The sequence below is a fragment of the Engraulis encrasicolus genome, chromosome 3 (genome assembly GCF_034702125.1).
Source record: "Engraulis encrasicolus isolate BLACKSEA-1 chromosome 3, IST_EnEncr_1.0, whole genome shotgun sequence".
NCBI classification, from domain to species: domain Eukaryota; kingdom Metazoa; phylum Chordata; class Actinopteri; order Clupeiformes; family Engraulidae; genus Engraulis; species Engraulis encrasicolus.
The window spans coordinates 27,973,526-27,988,187 of NC_085859.1; the positions used below are offsets into that span (position 1 = coordinate 27,973,526).

Here is a 14,662-nt window from a genome sequence, read left to right on the forward strand (position 1 = left end):
GTAACAGGTTGAAATCAGATGACCAAGACAAATTGTGACCAGCCTCAAGAGAACAGTCTTTTTTCCACTTTTTTGAGATTTTCATTTTTTTTTTTTTGCAGAATGCAGGTACACACACCTACATGTAATAAAAAGGATTTGTATATAACTATTTTTCCAAGCATACATTGGTAACTACACTGTTATTACTGCTGCTGATGCTGCTGCTACTACTACTACTACGGTAATACTACTATTACTACTATTACTACTACTACTACTACTACTACTACTACTACGGTACTACTACTACTATTACTACTACTACTACTACTACTACGACTACTACTACTACTACAACTAGTCATCCCAGAGTACCAGCAGTCAATACAAGTATTATCATGTTGACTGAGGTGCCCTGTGTTATGTCATAGTAGTGTAGCACTATGGTGGATAACTATTCAAATACTAGTAGAGTTTTCCACTGGTGGAACAGCGTAGACTATGGGGATACTTTGTGATGTTCGTTTAGGGGTCATCTAGCTTGATGATCATCAACTTTCAAATATCTTCGAAACTTGGTCTGACCAACAGCAGTAAACATTTCCCGGTAACACTTTACTTTACGGATCGCTAATAAGGTGGTAATTTTGTGTTAATTTCATAGTTATTTCATAGTTATTTCAGGATAATAACTGTTTGTTTTTAGTAACAACAGCAAAATAACCATACAGTTTCCAGTGCATTGTGTGTGTGTGTGTGTGTGTCTGTGTGTGTGTGTGTGTGTGTGTGTGTGTGTGTGTGTGTGTGTGTGTGTGTGTGTGTGTGTGTGTGTGTGTGTGTGTGTGAACAAAGTGTCACCGTGCTGCGAGTCATCAGGGTGTCACCACAATGGACTGGAAACTGTATGATTATTTTGCTGTTGTTACTAAAAACAAACAGTTATTACTCTTAACATGAAATTACTACCTTATTAGCGATCCATAAAGTAAAGTGTTACCCATTTCCCAAACGGCATGGTTGACCCGTCTCCCTAGGTTTGCTACTGGTTGACTGACTGGTGTCTGACAAAGTGGGCTGAGTTCCCGATTTTTCAGGAGATCAGAAATTATATTTACATTGCTCTTCGCCTGACTATAATTAGCGCCGAAGGTGTTGCGTCACTAGGGCGTGGCCTGGCTAGGGGTCATCTGTCAGATTGTGCAAGTTGGGTTTTTTGCCCATGGACTATGGAAGCGGTGTGGAGAATCGTCATTGGTGTTGTAATGACTCATTGGCTGACGTGTGAAGTTGATTAATAATCTTGAACTTTTTGCCTAGTCTCTTTGTAAAGTGTGCTGTTTTAATATATAATAGGATACTGGACCCAAACTGTTAAATTCTCAAGAGAAGATTTGGTTTCACAATCTCGCTCTTGAACACACACACACGCACGCACGAAGGCACGCACGAAGGCACGCACGAAGGCACGCACGCTGGCTCGCACGCACACACACACACACACACACGCACACGCACACACACACACACGCACACACGCACCACAAATCATGCCACTCATCCATTCTAATCTCTTTCCTTTTGCCCTTCCCTTCATCTTCTCCACTCCCCCTTCTCTTATCCCTCTCCCCCTCTCATCTCCCCTTCTCTTATCCCTCTCCTCTTCTCGTCTCGTCTCCTCTCCCCTTCTCATCTCCCCTCTCTTATCCCTCTCCTCTCCTCTTCTCTTCTCCTCTCCTCTCCCCTTCTCATCTCCCCTCTGTTATCCCTCGCCTCTCCTCCTCTTCTCAGCTCCTCTCCCCTCCAGCACCTCTCCTCTCTGGCCTCTTGGTGTTGGGGGTTGGGCTGGCTGTGTGCTGCAGGGCAGGGGCAGGCCACCGCGGTGTGGGGATGTCAGTGGGGTTGGGATTAAGCCGGGGTGGTGCAGCCAGGCCTGTCACAGCCAGTCAAGCAAACTGGGCAATTGCACTGGGGCCCTCGGCTGAAAGGGAAGGGCCCCTGGGTAATGACTGGCCATGTGCTTGTATTCAAATGACAGCAAAGACATCTTTGTGAGTGTGGCGGGCGGGTCAGTGACGTTTCAGCAATAGCACATGTCAAGGCGACAACCAGTGCCACTATTGTATGGCTTTTTTGTTTGTTTTTATGGACATGAAATGCTGTTACTCCATTAGACAGCTGAGCACAAAAAAATGTCTTCACCCGGGCGCCTCCCTAAATTTGATGACCAAAAAGGTGATAGTAATGACATCGAGGGGTGTGGGGGGGGGGCCCAAGTCCCACTTTGACAAGGGCCCCCCAGATACCTTAAAACCGGCCTGGTTGTAGTGGAGGGAGAGGGGCCAGGCCCGGCATGTCCTACCCCACAAATACAACAGCCGGCCAGGCAGCCAAGAGCAGGGCTCCCCTCTCTGCCTCCCGATGGATGGGCTGAGAGCGGAGAGCCCACCAGTGACAAAGGCGATGCAATCCAAAGAATGCCTGAGGTCACTTGTGCACACACATTCGCAGGCACTCGCAGACACACACACACACACACACACACACACACACACACACACACACACACACACACACACACACACACACACACACAGACACACAAATGTGCAAGCACACACACACATGCGCACGCACACACGCACGCACGCACACATGCACACACACACACACACACACACACACACAGTGGGGCTTTCCTGGGCCAGTGTCTGTCCAATGGGCCTGCTATACTATAGGCTGGGGTGCACTCATTCTGTGAGTCAGGGGGCCCCACATGGCTTAGCAACCGCATAACAAGGAAATACGCCCCATCCTCCCCGTTACTCATAGGCACACAGCCCCACATCCCTGCCAATAATAGCTGAACTGAAATGCATGTGTGCAAACACACACATGCGCACACACACACACACACTTAGATGTGCGGGCACACACACACACACATAGACGCGCGCATAGACACACACACACAGACAGGCATGCACACAGTCGCAGGCACATGCATGCATGCACGTGCACACACACACACGCACGCACGCACGCACGCACGCACGCACGCACGCACACACACACACACACACACACACACACACACACACACACACACACACACAAAGGGAGAGACAGACAGACCAGCCAGCATTCATGTGATGCAGGAATGTCTCCTTTTGTGCTGTTCCTTATTAATGCAAGGCCAAAATAAAAGGCAAAATCACAGAGAGAGAGAGAGAGAGAGAGAGAGAGAGAGTGTGTGTGTGTGTGTGTGTGTGTGTGCGGACGGTGTGCGTGCGTGTATGTGTGTTCGAGGTGATCTCACATAACTCCAAGTCTGGTTTTAATCAAAAGTTGTGACTCACGCAAAGCAATTAAAACTGCCCGCTTTTAATTGCTCACACAATACATTCACATTAATCCCTTATGGTGAAATGGGACGTCCCAAGCTGTCAGAAGTTTGGGCTGCGCTATTTCCCATTCCCGGGCAGAACTTTGATAGACTTAACAGACGCTACTTTGTTTATTAGTTTGATGTACAGGGCTGTTCCAAAGCATAGTCGTTGTAGCCTACCTCTGGATACATGTTGTATAAAATGTGTGACTTAGTAACGGTTTCCACCGGCCAGCGCAGCTAAGTGCTTCCAAAAAGTGAAACTTCCGAGGTCATTTAGACACACCCCTCGCTCAGACAGGGAACGTGTTGAGGTCATCTTTTAGTCAGGATGGGGGAAGGGATGTGGAATAGAGACAGATCCTTTGTTAAACTATGATCTTTTGCTTTCAACTGAATTGAATACACACAGTTAGAATTATGAAACTTGATTTAGCCGTAGACATATAGTTTAACGCGTCGCCGAACAAAAACGGAACTGAAAATCGCTCAACATCTTTGGAAGTTGTAGCCTACTGAATGGTGGCAGCTTTTGCGAGTGATTCTTTTACCTTCTGTGATTTTGGTAAGTTTAACTTTGGGTACCGTAATTCAACACTTGCTCAATCTTTAGACAACAATCTTCATTATCCATTATTACCTTTGTCCTCACGAAAGAAAGTTCTGCGTCAGCGAAACGTCTACTGACCTAATTTTGGTTTCTAGGAAATATCACTAACGTTAATGCTCTCCAGCATTGCCCACGTCGAGTGGAAATCTGGCTGCGTTAAGACCGGTTCTAACTTGGATGCAATCCCTTTTGGGTTTTGGGAAAGATTGTTGTTAGAGCTGGAAGAGTGCGCGCGCGCAATGCGCAAATACTGTTTGAAATGGTTGACAATATACAATAGAGGAGATGTGTTTTAAGTTGAATTAGCCAGAAGTGAAGTCTACCCTGCCACAAGGGATGGAGCCTATACCGAGTTGAAATATTTCCTTAGCTAGAAACCGTTACAATTGTATCCAGGGTGGGAAATTGCGGGGTTCTAGATGGGGATTTGCCACTGTATAAACGCGCTGTGAGTTTCTTTTATTCTTCGGGACCCAAGCAGATGGCCGATGAAAGCAGTGGTTTTATTGTTTAGCTGGAATCTGGCGTCAGACAACTGTAGCTGCTCTTTAGCTAGTCTCCTCCTCAGAAGGCTAACCGGTGGGATGTGGGTTAATTACAAGGAGTATAGCCCTTTGCTATGATGTTTTAAAATATCACATAGATGCGCTGAGTCAAGCCTGCTCATTTTACCTATAATTCTAATTTTGTCGGCACTGTTGGTTGGTTCGTCTTGCATGACTTTAATGCCCCTTTTTCATAGTTGGAGAGTAGAAAGTGGAAAATAAGAAGACCCACCCATATGGTCCTGCTCTATATTCCCATCTGTTGGGTGAACCTGGATAATATTATTGAAGTGGGCCTATTATGGTCCAAGGGAAAACCATAAACTGTTTGTGGTGGTGGAGTGACCATTTTGAATCCAGACTAAGTACCACTATGCTTGTGTGTGTATGTATGTGCAGTGCTCACACCCACTTCTCAACACACCAAAGTCCTCACACACACACACACACTTTTATGTAACCGACCTGTATTTCTAAATTCGTTGATCTTTCAAGGACATTGTCTCCGGACTGGATTTTTGCTTCCCCCCCCCTTGTCTTGAAAGAATCTATGAATAATACATGAAGGGTCTAAAAGCACCCTTTGGTCAGGATGCTTGTTTTAAGTCCTCCATGCACCAGTCACTGATGTTGATGTGGCGGGAGGGGGGGAACGTGAGGCACGGCACAGCGTAGCTTGGTGATTTATGGGCTGTCTAGCAGACCCCTGTCAAAGCTTTCAAAGGATCCCTTTGACAGGTGCTTGAGAACAGTCTGGGTCATGCCTTCCCCATGTAGATGAGAGAATTCACTACAGTAGGCCCATAGCCTACGTATACGCAACCCTACGGGATTAGTGTCACCCAGAAAGCTGTGGGTGGAATGCAGTTTCCACCCCAGTAAGGTTAAGTTTCATCCTCAATTATGACAAATCTAATGTCCAATGCATACTTTTAGATCAGACACTGTCTATCACATCTTTCATGGCGGTGGTCATTGTATAACACCGTGTTTCCCAACCAGGGGTAAGTGTACCACTAGGGGACGCGAGCACACTGCAGGGGGTACTTGGAAATTTTTTATTATTATAACAAATGTATGGAGCAGTCACATCAGGAGAGAGAAAGCGATATAGAACATGAATTAGGGGGTACTCATGGCACAACTAAGAGGCTTAGGGGGTATGCGAGACAAAAAAGGTTGGGAAACACTGGTATAACAGATCAAAGAGCTTTTGATTGTTATAATCATGATAAACCACTGCACGAGAATATTACTTATTTGGTGTACAAATATGATTGTTAATGTTTAATACGGTATGGATGGCAACACTGTCCTGATAATTAAAATAAAAATGATAGCCTAATGTTTAAAGGGACAGTTTGGTCAATTTCAACATGCAGTTGTAATGCTCACACTACCCTGGACTTGTCAGTGCCTGAGATTTTTTCCCCTTCTTCTTCAGCCGTTTCCGAGATCCTGGTCATTGTAATGGGGGCAGCTCTTTGTTTACATTTCAAAAAAACATTTTTATTTATTCCCAAAAACATCCAAAAGGTTATAAAACATCAGCAGACAACTAGCAAACAGAAGTACCTTTTGGGAAAATATTTGGAGTTGGCCTATGTTTCATTTTTTAAAAATGTAAACAAACGCTGCCCCCATTAGAATTGCTCATATCTCGGAAAGGGCTGAGCCGAAAAATGTGGCATCACCAGGTACTGACAAGTCAAGGGTAGCGTGAGCAATACAACTGCATGTTGAAATTGACCAAACTGTCCCTTTAACCTGGTACCTCGATAGGTTACTACTTTGTAATAAGCAGTGACATTGCATGATCAAGTATTATTTATACGCTGTAGTGTGATTGTTAATTTTTACTATAGTGTGTGGATTACAATAATGCATTTATACATTTACAAATTAGCCTAAAACATCCTGGCACTTAAAAGGATTAACACAGAATTGATATGGTCAGAGGAACGAAAGAGGAAAGAATATGTCATCATACATTAAAAAAACAGCCTTATGTATAACCTTGTACTTTGAAAGGTTAATACTTTGCAATATGCATTAGTAACATAATTGCTTATGGACATTTGGTGGTGTGGTCGCAGTGTGGTTGATATGGTCAGAGGAACCCAAGGGGAAAGAATAGGTTTTGATGGTCAGATAAGCATCATGTTTTGCGTAGAGCTTTTCATCTGAAAAGCACCATCAGCCAATGAAATCTGCAGACATTGGCCCTTACCCAGAAATGCACTTTCTGCATAACTGATCCATACAAAATGAAGTATCCAGCAGCGAGTTAGAAGAACTCCTCTTTTCATATACTTTAAAGTCTTCGGTTAAGGGTCAGACATTCATGGCAAACCACCTTTTTGCATAGTTTGTAACAACAGTAAGTAGTATTTTTTATTACCCAATAGACATTTTTATAGCACTCAGTCTCTTTCTTAAATTGACATATCTTGAAGTAAACAACGTCAACAAACTGTCTTGCCACAGACTATAATGCCCACCACTGAGGTTAATCTGTGGTAGTTAAACTTCCTGTTTGAGAAACCCATTTCCTGTCAAGAAAGGAGATAAAGAGGTCACACATATCATAGCGCAGACAGTACATGGCCATAGGCCGTAGGCACTGTCATTTGTCAAAGTCGGGGTTGGGCGACGAGGCAAAAAAGTGCTTGTAATACATGTCATCTGATATGGTGCTTGAAAGCAGACCATGTCATCCGATATCAAATGTTATCTAAGTTGCCTCTCTGTACTACTGTCTTTGTTTGCTCCGCGTCATTTACAGTATGCCATAACAAAACCTTGGGTACACAGATCTCATTGTCCAAGACTTTTTCTTTTAAAGCAGAAATCACTTCTGTGATGATTATCTTGTCATTCGTTTGGATTATTTAGTAGATCAATTATGCACAAGCCTGATCATCAATAGAACCAAAAAGGAATTTTGATCAAAATATATTTGGGGCTTTTGCCCTTATACGAAACAGGACAACGGAGACAGACAGACAGGGAGAGAGACGGAGGAGGGTTTGGAAATGACCCAGGCTGGATTCGAACCCGGGTCCCCCTGGGGCAATGGTTCTCATACAAGCTCAGGTGTATTAGGTCCCCGCGATCTCATTTTTATAATCACCATTGTAGTTTGCAATAGATTAATCGCCCAGCTATAGTATTGTCAATGCAGGGTAATGGTTAACCATTTGACCACAATGAAAGCACTGTAGGGAGGGCTACAGTATTGTATGTGCCCTTTGCCCTGTATAGCTCTCTGTCTGCGCAGTACACAGTCATAAATGATGTACTTGCATAAACACGGATGGCACAGGCGCCCTAGTGAAAGAGACTTTCCATTGCAGACAAATTTATGGCTTATGAAGGGTGGCAGTAAGCCTATGAACATTTCTGTCAACAGAGTCCCGGCGAATTCCTCCAGGGCACGAAGCAATAAAAAAGCGAAATACATCACACAAGTGATATTAAGTAAATATGTTATGCAACGCCCCCCACTAAAGTAAATGTTCTTTGCAGTCACTCGTCAAGTATGTGAAACTTGCCAAGACTTGTCGACAAGAGGAGATCTTAATTACCTACGGCAGACGATAAAACAGTTCTTGGAACTTGTTCATTTGTTTCGAATGTGATGTTTATTTTTCTTGCAGAAGTGAGAATACATAACCGGCTATGACATATATTTGCTTATGCATGCTATCCACATGCAGCCTATGTGTTAGTAACGCCAGTGCAGTTTGTTCATGTTGACTGTGAACTGCTTCAGCTGAGCAACACGTGCAATTTCACAAGAGACAGAAAGCACAAGCACACTTTTCCTACCTGGTCTGGATTAACGCATAGGCTAGATATGGATGCAGCCTAGGGGTTCCAACCTGCCAGGGGGGCCCCAAATTGATCAAAAGTCAAGAATTGTGATTAGATGCAATACAGAAAAAATAATCTGTAATGAGTATAGTTTTAAATCTTGTTAATACTCATGTTCACAGCTGGAACACATGTCTTAATTCCTAGCTTGTAATGACAATATGTAATTTCACCATGTAATTTGCTTGCCAGGGGGGCCCACAGCAACCTGTAGCCTAGGGGCTCCAGGGCATCCTACCTACGCTTTTTCCTCGTTAAGCATGAAAATATGGCCACAGACAGGTGAGAAATAACGATGGCTTTAATGTATTGCGCCTAGGGGGGACTGTGCTAAGCCTAATCAAGGACACTTCATAATAAAAGTTTGAAGAGAAAGCTGACAGGGGGAGAGTACCTTGTCAATAACTCGAGTGGGAGTGTGGTGTGTGTGTGTGTTACACCATGCAACGGCACGCTCGCCCTCTCTCTCTCTCCCACTCTCGCCCCCTCAGTGCGTTTTCTCTCCTGCGTTCCCACACCTGCGAGCGTTGACACGTCAACAGCTGGGTGACTGATTGCATAAACTTGGCAGCGTGTCGGTCCCAAAGCCCTCAAGAGTGTGTCTGTTTGCTCACTTTAGACTAGAGCCTCACCTGTTTCACGGGTGAGATGGAAAAGGTAGTTTCACACTCCGGTTTAATCTCAGTACACAACTAAAGACGCAAAAGAAGAAGCTCGTTTTGTTTCCTTCCCTGGCTGTCTGTCCGACCGTTCCGTCCTCCTCTGGAAATCTACTTTCAGGTGTGCTCGCTTACATGGATTTATTTGGGAAGAGTCGCACTCGTTACCGTTTTCTATTGGGGCTGTGACTGAGATAACCATCAGCTGCTTACGGGGCCCATTTCGTCTCGGATTTTTCCACAACCTGGTGTGTGTGTGTGTGTGTGTGTGTGTGTGTGTGTGTGTGTGTGTGTGTGTGTGTGTGTGTGTGTGTTTGTGCTGGTGCTCATGCTAGTGACAATCAAGTGTGTGTGTGCGTGTGTGTGTGTGTGTGCGTGTGCGTGTGCGTGTGTGTGTGTGTGCGTGTGCGCACGCTTGTGAGTATCAAGGTATGACCTCAGTGGACAACCGTAATGCCATATGTCTGACGTCTCTTCAAAAATTGGCCTGTAATTTGTTACAGTGTGTAACATAAGTTTTCAATTTCTGACAGTTCTCCTCCGCAGGGGGGGGGGGGTGGGGGGGGGGGGGGGGGGGGGGGGGGGGGGGGGGGGGGGGGGGGGGTGTTGGTGTGTGGTGGTGGTGGTGGTGGTGAGCAGGGTGGGGGGTGGTGGTTGGGGATTAGGAATGACATCTGCCTCGTTAGGTCTTGTGTTGTTGAATTATGCTATCGCTTTATCATAAGAGCTCATCATGTCTTCCACAGTTCCGAGCGGACTAGGTCATTGTTGGGAAAGGACGTTGCTCAGATAGTCTGTGAGGGAATGGTACTACCATGGGAGGGGTGAGGGAGAGGAGAGGAAAAAAACGGGAACTGCCAATAAGGAAGTCGATATGCTGCTGATTCAGAGCCCTTGAGCAATCGTTTGCGTTAGTTTTGTACTGTGGAGGAGAAAGGTCCCCGACGTTGTCGTAAACGTATTTGTCATGCATTGAATCATCCAACTTGCGTTTGCTGTGCTCTAAACATTGGATTTCCTTTTTGCCTTCTGTCTGTCTGTCTTTCTCTCTCTCTCTCTCTCTCTCTCTCTCTCTCTCTCTCTCTCTCTCTCTCTCTCTCTCTCTCTTCCAGCTGCTTCTCTTTTTTCCCCTCTGAGGAGTCGTCTGAAGGCGTTTCAGGAGGGATCTGGAACCTTGCTGTGATGTGAGTCATCGGTTAGAAGGCTGTCAGCGGCAAAAAATCTGCTCTCTGCTCTCTCTCCGTCGCACTCACTCTCTCTCTCCTCCCCCTGACCTCCTTCCTTCCCCCTCTCTCTCTCTCTCTCCCACACCCCCCGCCACTCCGACATCTGTGAAGAGAGATGTTTACATGGACCACCTCTCATCTGGGTGACACTCAGTGACCTTCTTGCCTCGGTGGGCCCTCTGACACACCATTTTTTCCCCTCCACATCAAGAACATCACATCACTTCTCCTGTTCCACTGAGCTTTTGTCACGCTGGAAAGCCCTCAGGCCAGAGGCGCAACCAACCAACCAACCAAACCAGCCAACTAAGCTAAGCAAAGCTAAGCTAAACTAAGACAATCGAGAGAGAGTGAGAGGCAGTCAGGACAGGGAGTACATCATGTGTCATGTGATCGTAACGTGCCGCTCCATGCTGTGGACACTTCTCAGCATCGTAGTGGCCTTCGCCGAACTCATCGCCTTCATGGGCCCCGATTGGCTGGTCAGCCCGCCCAGTGGGCCCATCTCCACCAACGGCAGCTTCCGGCTCTCGTCGCGCCCCCACCGGCCCACGCTGGGCCTGTACGCGCGCTGCCGCAAGGTGCCCAACCACCACCGCGAGCACGTGCAGTGCGGGCCGTACGCCGAGGACTTTGCGGAGATCGCCAGCGGCTTCTGGCAGGCCACGGTCATCTTCCTGGCGGTGGCCATCCTGCTGCTGGCCGTGGTGGCGCTCTTCGCCGTCTTCAGCATGTGCTTCCAGAGCATCATGAGGAAGAGCATCTTCAACGTCTGCGGACTGCTGCAAGGCATCGCAGGTGAGGCTCCTCGCTGCCATTATTATCATTATTATTATGATTATTATTAGGGCCCGAGCACCTTAGGTGTGGAGGCCCTATTGTTTGTGCTCTGTTTCTTGTTGTTGTTGATGTTGTTCTCTTTCTTCTTTTCCTTCTTCTTCTTCTTCTTCTTTTCCTTCTTCTTCTTCTTTTCCTTCTTCTTCTTCTTCTTCTTCTTTTCCTCTTGATATTATTCTTAATTGTCATTGGTAAGTCATAATTATTAGGGCCCGAACACCTGTTGTTCTTGCTCTGTTTTTGTTGTCGTTTTCCTCATTCTTCTTCTTTTCCTTCTTCTTCTTCTTATTTTCCTTCTTCTTCTTCTTTTACTTCTGCTTCTTCTTTTCCTTCTTCTTCTTCTTCTTCTTCTTTTCCTTCTTCTTCTTCTTTTCCTTCTTCTTCTTCTTTTCCTTCTTTTCCTTCTTCTTCTTCTTCTTCTTCTTCTTCTTCTTCTTCTTCTTCTTCTTCTTCTTCTTCTTCTTCTTCTTCTTCTTCCACTTCCTCTTAATATTATTCTTAATTGTCATTATTAAGCCGTAATTATTAGGGCCCGAACACCTGTTGTTCTTGCTCTGTTTTTGTTGTCGTTTTCCTCATTATTATTTTTCTTCTCATTCTTCTAATATTATTATTACCGTTATGTTTCAGCTTCTTCTCACTGACTTGACATTTTTGTTTTGGCTACTAGGGCTGACATTTGATGTTGTACACACTGTTATTTGAAATGTATTGGTGTTGTATTGGTGTTGGGAGGATATCCCCCTTGAGTCAATGGGATGAAACATCGTCTTCATGTGGGCTGCCAAGACAAAACATTACAATGTTGTACAAAACACAGATAATACAACACATGTACACACACACACACACACACACACACACACACACACACACACACACACACACACACACACACCCTCATTACTATCTCTCTGCTCCTCTTAACTGACCTCACATGTTTGTTTTGACAACATGGCTGACATTTGAAGTTGTCCATTGCCCTGCACTCTCAAGTCAAGGTGCCAAAGGAGAGCACGCCCACGTGTAATTGTATTCATGTCTTTCCAAGCTTTTGATGAAGAGAACAGGGCCAAAACCCCTGATGAAGGTTCTCTTGACCAAAAGCATGGAAAGAATTAGTTACAACTCCTTACTTTGCATTTTGAGTTCTTCTCTTATCTGTTTACAAAGGTTGAAAAATACCGTTTTCCTTTGCTTGGGTTAAATAACAAAAGAGATGAAGTGCTTGGTGTTTTTAAACCAGAGATAATCCTTGGTAAAAATCTGTTAAAATAAGTTAGCCGAGTGAAAGGGTTTTTCTACTAATACGTTTACAACTACCAGTGGATTAACCAAACCAAGGTGCCATAGGCCCAAGCTTAACCCTTTTTGTTGGATATACTTTTGTTGGATATACTAACAACTACCAGTTTATTAACAAAACAAGTGAGCCATAACCATGTTTATTGCACTGTATATCCTCCCGATTGTTACACATCAGACTTTCGGCCTGTGTGTTTTGTCATCGATATGAGTGTTATTATCTTGATCACCAGAGGGGCTGAAACAGTTTTAGCTATTTAAAGTCTGACGTCATCATCATTTACAGCGATTGATTGAAACACTGATTTCAATACACAGACAGCTTGAAGGCTACTCCTTGCTTGGCCTGGCGTTCTGTCGCTATGGGTGTCTTTGTCAAGATGAACTACCAATAGGCTTTTAACATATCTAGCCAAAATCCAACCCTACCTAATCTTAACCCCTTAGCGTAGGGTTTTCATGCCTCGTAATGGCTTGGTAGCTCTGCTTGATGGGTAGCTCACATCGACACGAAACCGTCTCTTGCTTCAATGACTGACAGGCTCAGAGCAGGGGCGCCGCCAGAAATTTTGGCCCCATGAAAGATTTGAATTTTGGGCCCTCTTAAGGGCCCCTGTCAGTGCTGTCAGTGCTTGGACCGTTAGAATCTGTAACACATTTTCCCCCCCTAGCGGCACCCAGGCTCAGAGTTCTGAAAATACAACAAGCAAGCAAGCAGCTGGGCCGTCTCAAGGTGTATGGGGGGCCCTAGGCAAATAGGGACTTGAGGCCCCTTTCCTCTCTTCAAACTATTGGGGAGGGGGCCCCCCTCAAGAGAGATTTCGGTAGCAGCATCACTGCACTTTTCGATCATTGAATTTTGGAAGGGGCAGCCACATTCACAAAGTTGTCATTGCCATCATTTAAATACAAGTACATAATCAGTCATTACCAGGGGGGCCCCCTTTCTGATGGGGAACCTAGGCCCTAACCTAATTTGCTTGCCTGGGCCTGGCAAGCAGCGGACTGAACGCTCCCATCACATCACAGACTGTTCCGCCATCATGCATTACGCATGACTCACGGCCCCCATCTCGAGAGGCCGAACAAACCCACATGCAAGAGCTGTTTGCGTCAAGCCGGCTCTTGGGCTTAATGTGTGAAGCATTGTGTCATTTTGTCCCCTCTCATTGGAGTAGGGCCCGCAGGAGGGCTGCATTAGCCACCACAGTGGTTTCAATAAGGGGTTATTCGTGTGTGGTTGGGTTGGTGTGGGGTGCTCTTTCTGTTATTTAGTTTGGAGACTAAGCTTGTTAGCGCGCGAGTGTCGTCTTATTTCATAGAGGAAATATTTTTCAAACAAAACGTTTGCCTAACATCCCGTGGGAGTCGGCATTGAGGAAGTCGAGTTCCAAAAAGATGATGCCGCGTGATACTGCAGTCCCCAACTTGTTTTGCAACGGGTTTCTGCTCATCTAAGGGGAAAAAATGTCTGGGCTGAATGGAAACCAGTTCTGTGTGGATTTTGAACACAGCAACCGTTGCAGTGATAAAAAGTGTGTCAGTCGATTATATCTTTTATGTGTGTGTCTCTGTGTGTGTCTGGGGTGGGAGGGTAAGGGGAGGCTTTTGAAAACAAAGCTTTCTTCCTTGGACTGGTGTCAAGAACCATCACGGGGTCTTGTTTTGATAGTCTTGTGTGGCGCGTCCATCCGTCCGCGTTTGACCAGTTGACCGTAACCTAGTTTCGGCCGAGTGGATGTCCGCTTGCACCCACACACACACAGATACACACACACACACACACACACACATACACGGGACGCGGAGGAAGTCACACTTCCTTGATGTCAGATCTCCCAAACACAGTCAGCCCCACATAATAAAACCCGGCTGGACTGGGGCTACTGTCGGAACCGGCTCGTTGCTGCCGAAGGGGATTTTTTTTTTCGGGTTGTATTGTGCTGGTCGTTTCCTCTGGAGTTACCACAGAGCACTAGGGGGTCACCCAAGTGCGGAGCCACTTTTAACCTCAAGGCTGTCCATCTGACATCCTGTCATTATAATGCGATGGGGAGGGGGCAGTTGTGGGGGGCATGGAGGGGGGTTAGCGGTGAGGGGGTGCAGGAAATATGTGTTTACAGCGCGGTGCCTTTCCTGATCATACCCCAAAGTGCCCCAAACATACCCCCCCTCCCCAGCCCTCCCTGGCCTCCATGCCTCCCTAAGCTGTTGTTTAATCGCACCCCCCTTGCCCT

General features: G+C 45.8%; 1 protein-coding gene across 2 annotated transcripts in view; it reads left to right on the forward strand.

The window, feature by feature from the left end:
* The first annotated feature begins 3,449 nt into the window (after positions 1-3,449).
* Positions 3,450-14,662, forward strand: part of lhfpl2b (LHFPL tetraspan subfamily member 2b) — a 21,840-nt gene continuing 10,627 nt past the window's right edge. Inside the window, exons 1-2 of one of the 2 annotated variants that reach the window (XM_063195131.1) lie at positions 3,450-3,932; positions 10,170-11,081. In XM_063195131.1, coding sequence (XP_063051201.1) covers positions 10,664-11,081 — 418 coding nt within the window. In that variant the 5' untranslated portion in view covers positions 3,450-3,932; positions 10,170-10,663. Of the gene's footprint in view, positions 3,933-8,489; positions 9,179-10,169; positions 11,082-14,662 lie in introns of those variants that run through there. The other variant, XM_063195133.1, reaches the window with a different exon arrangement.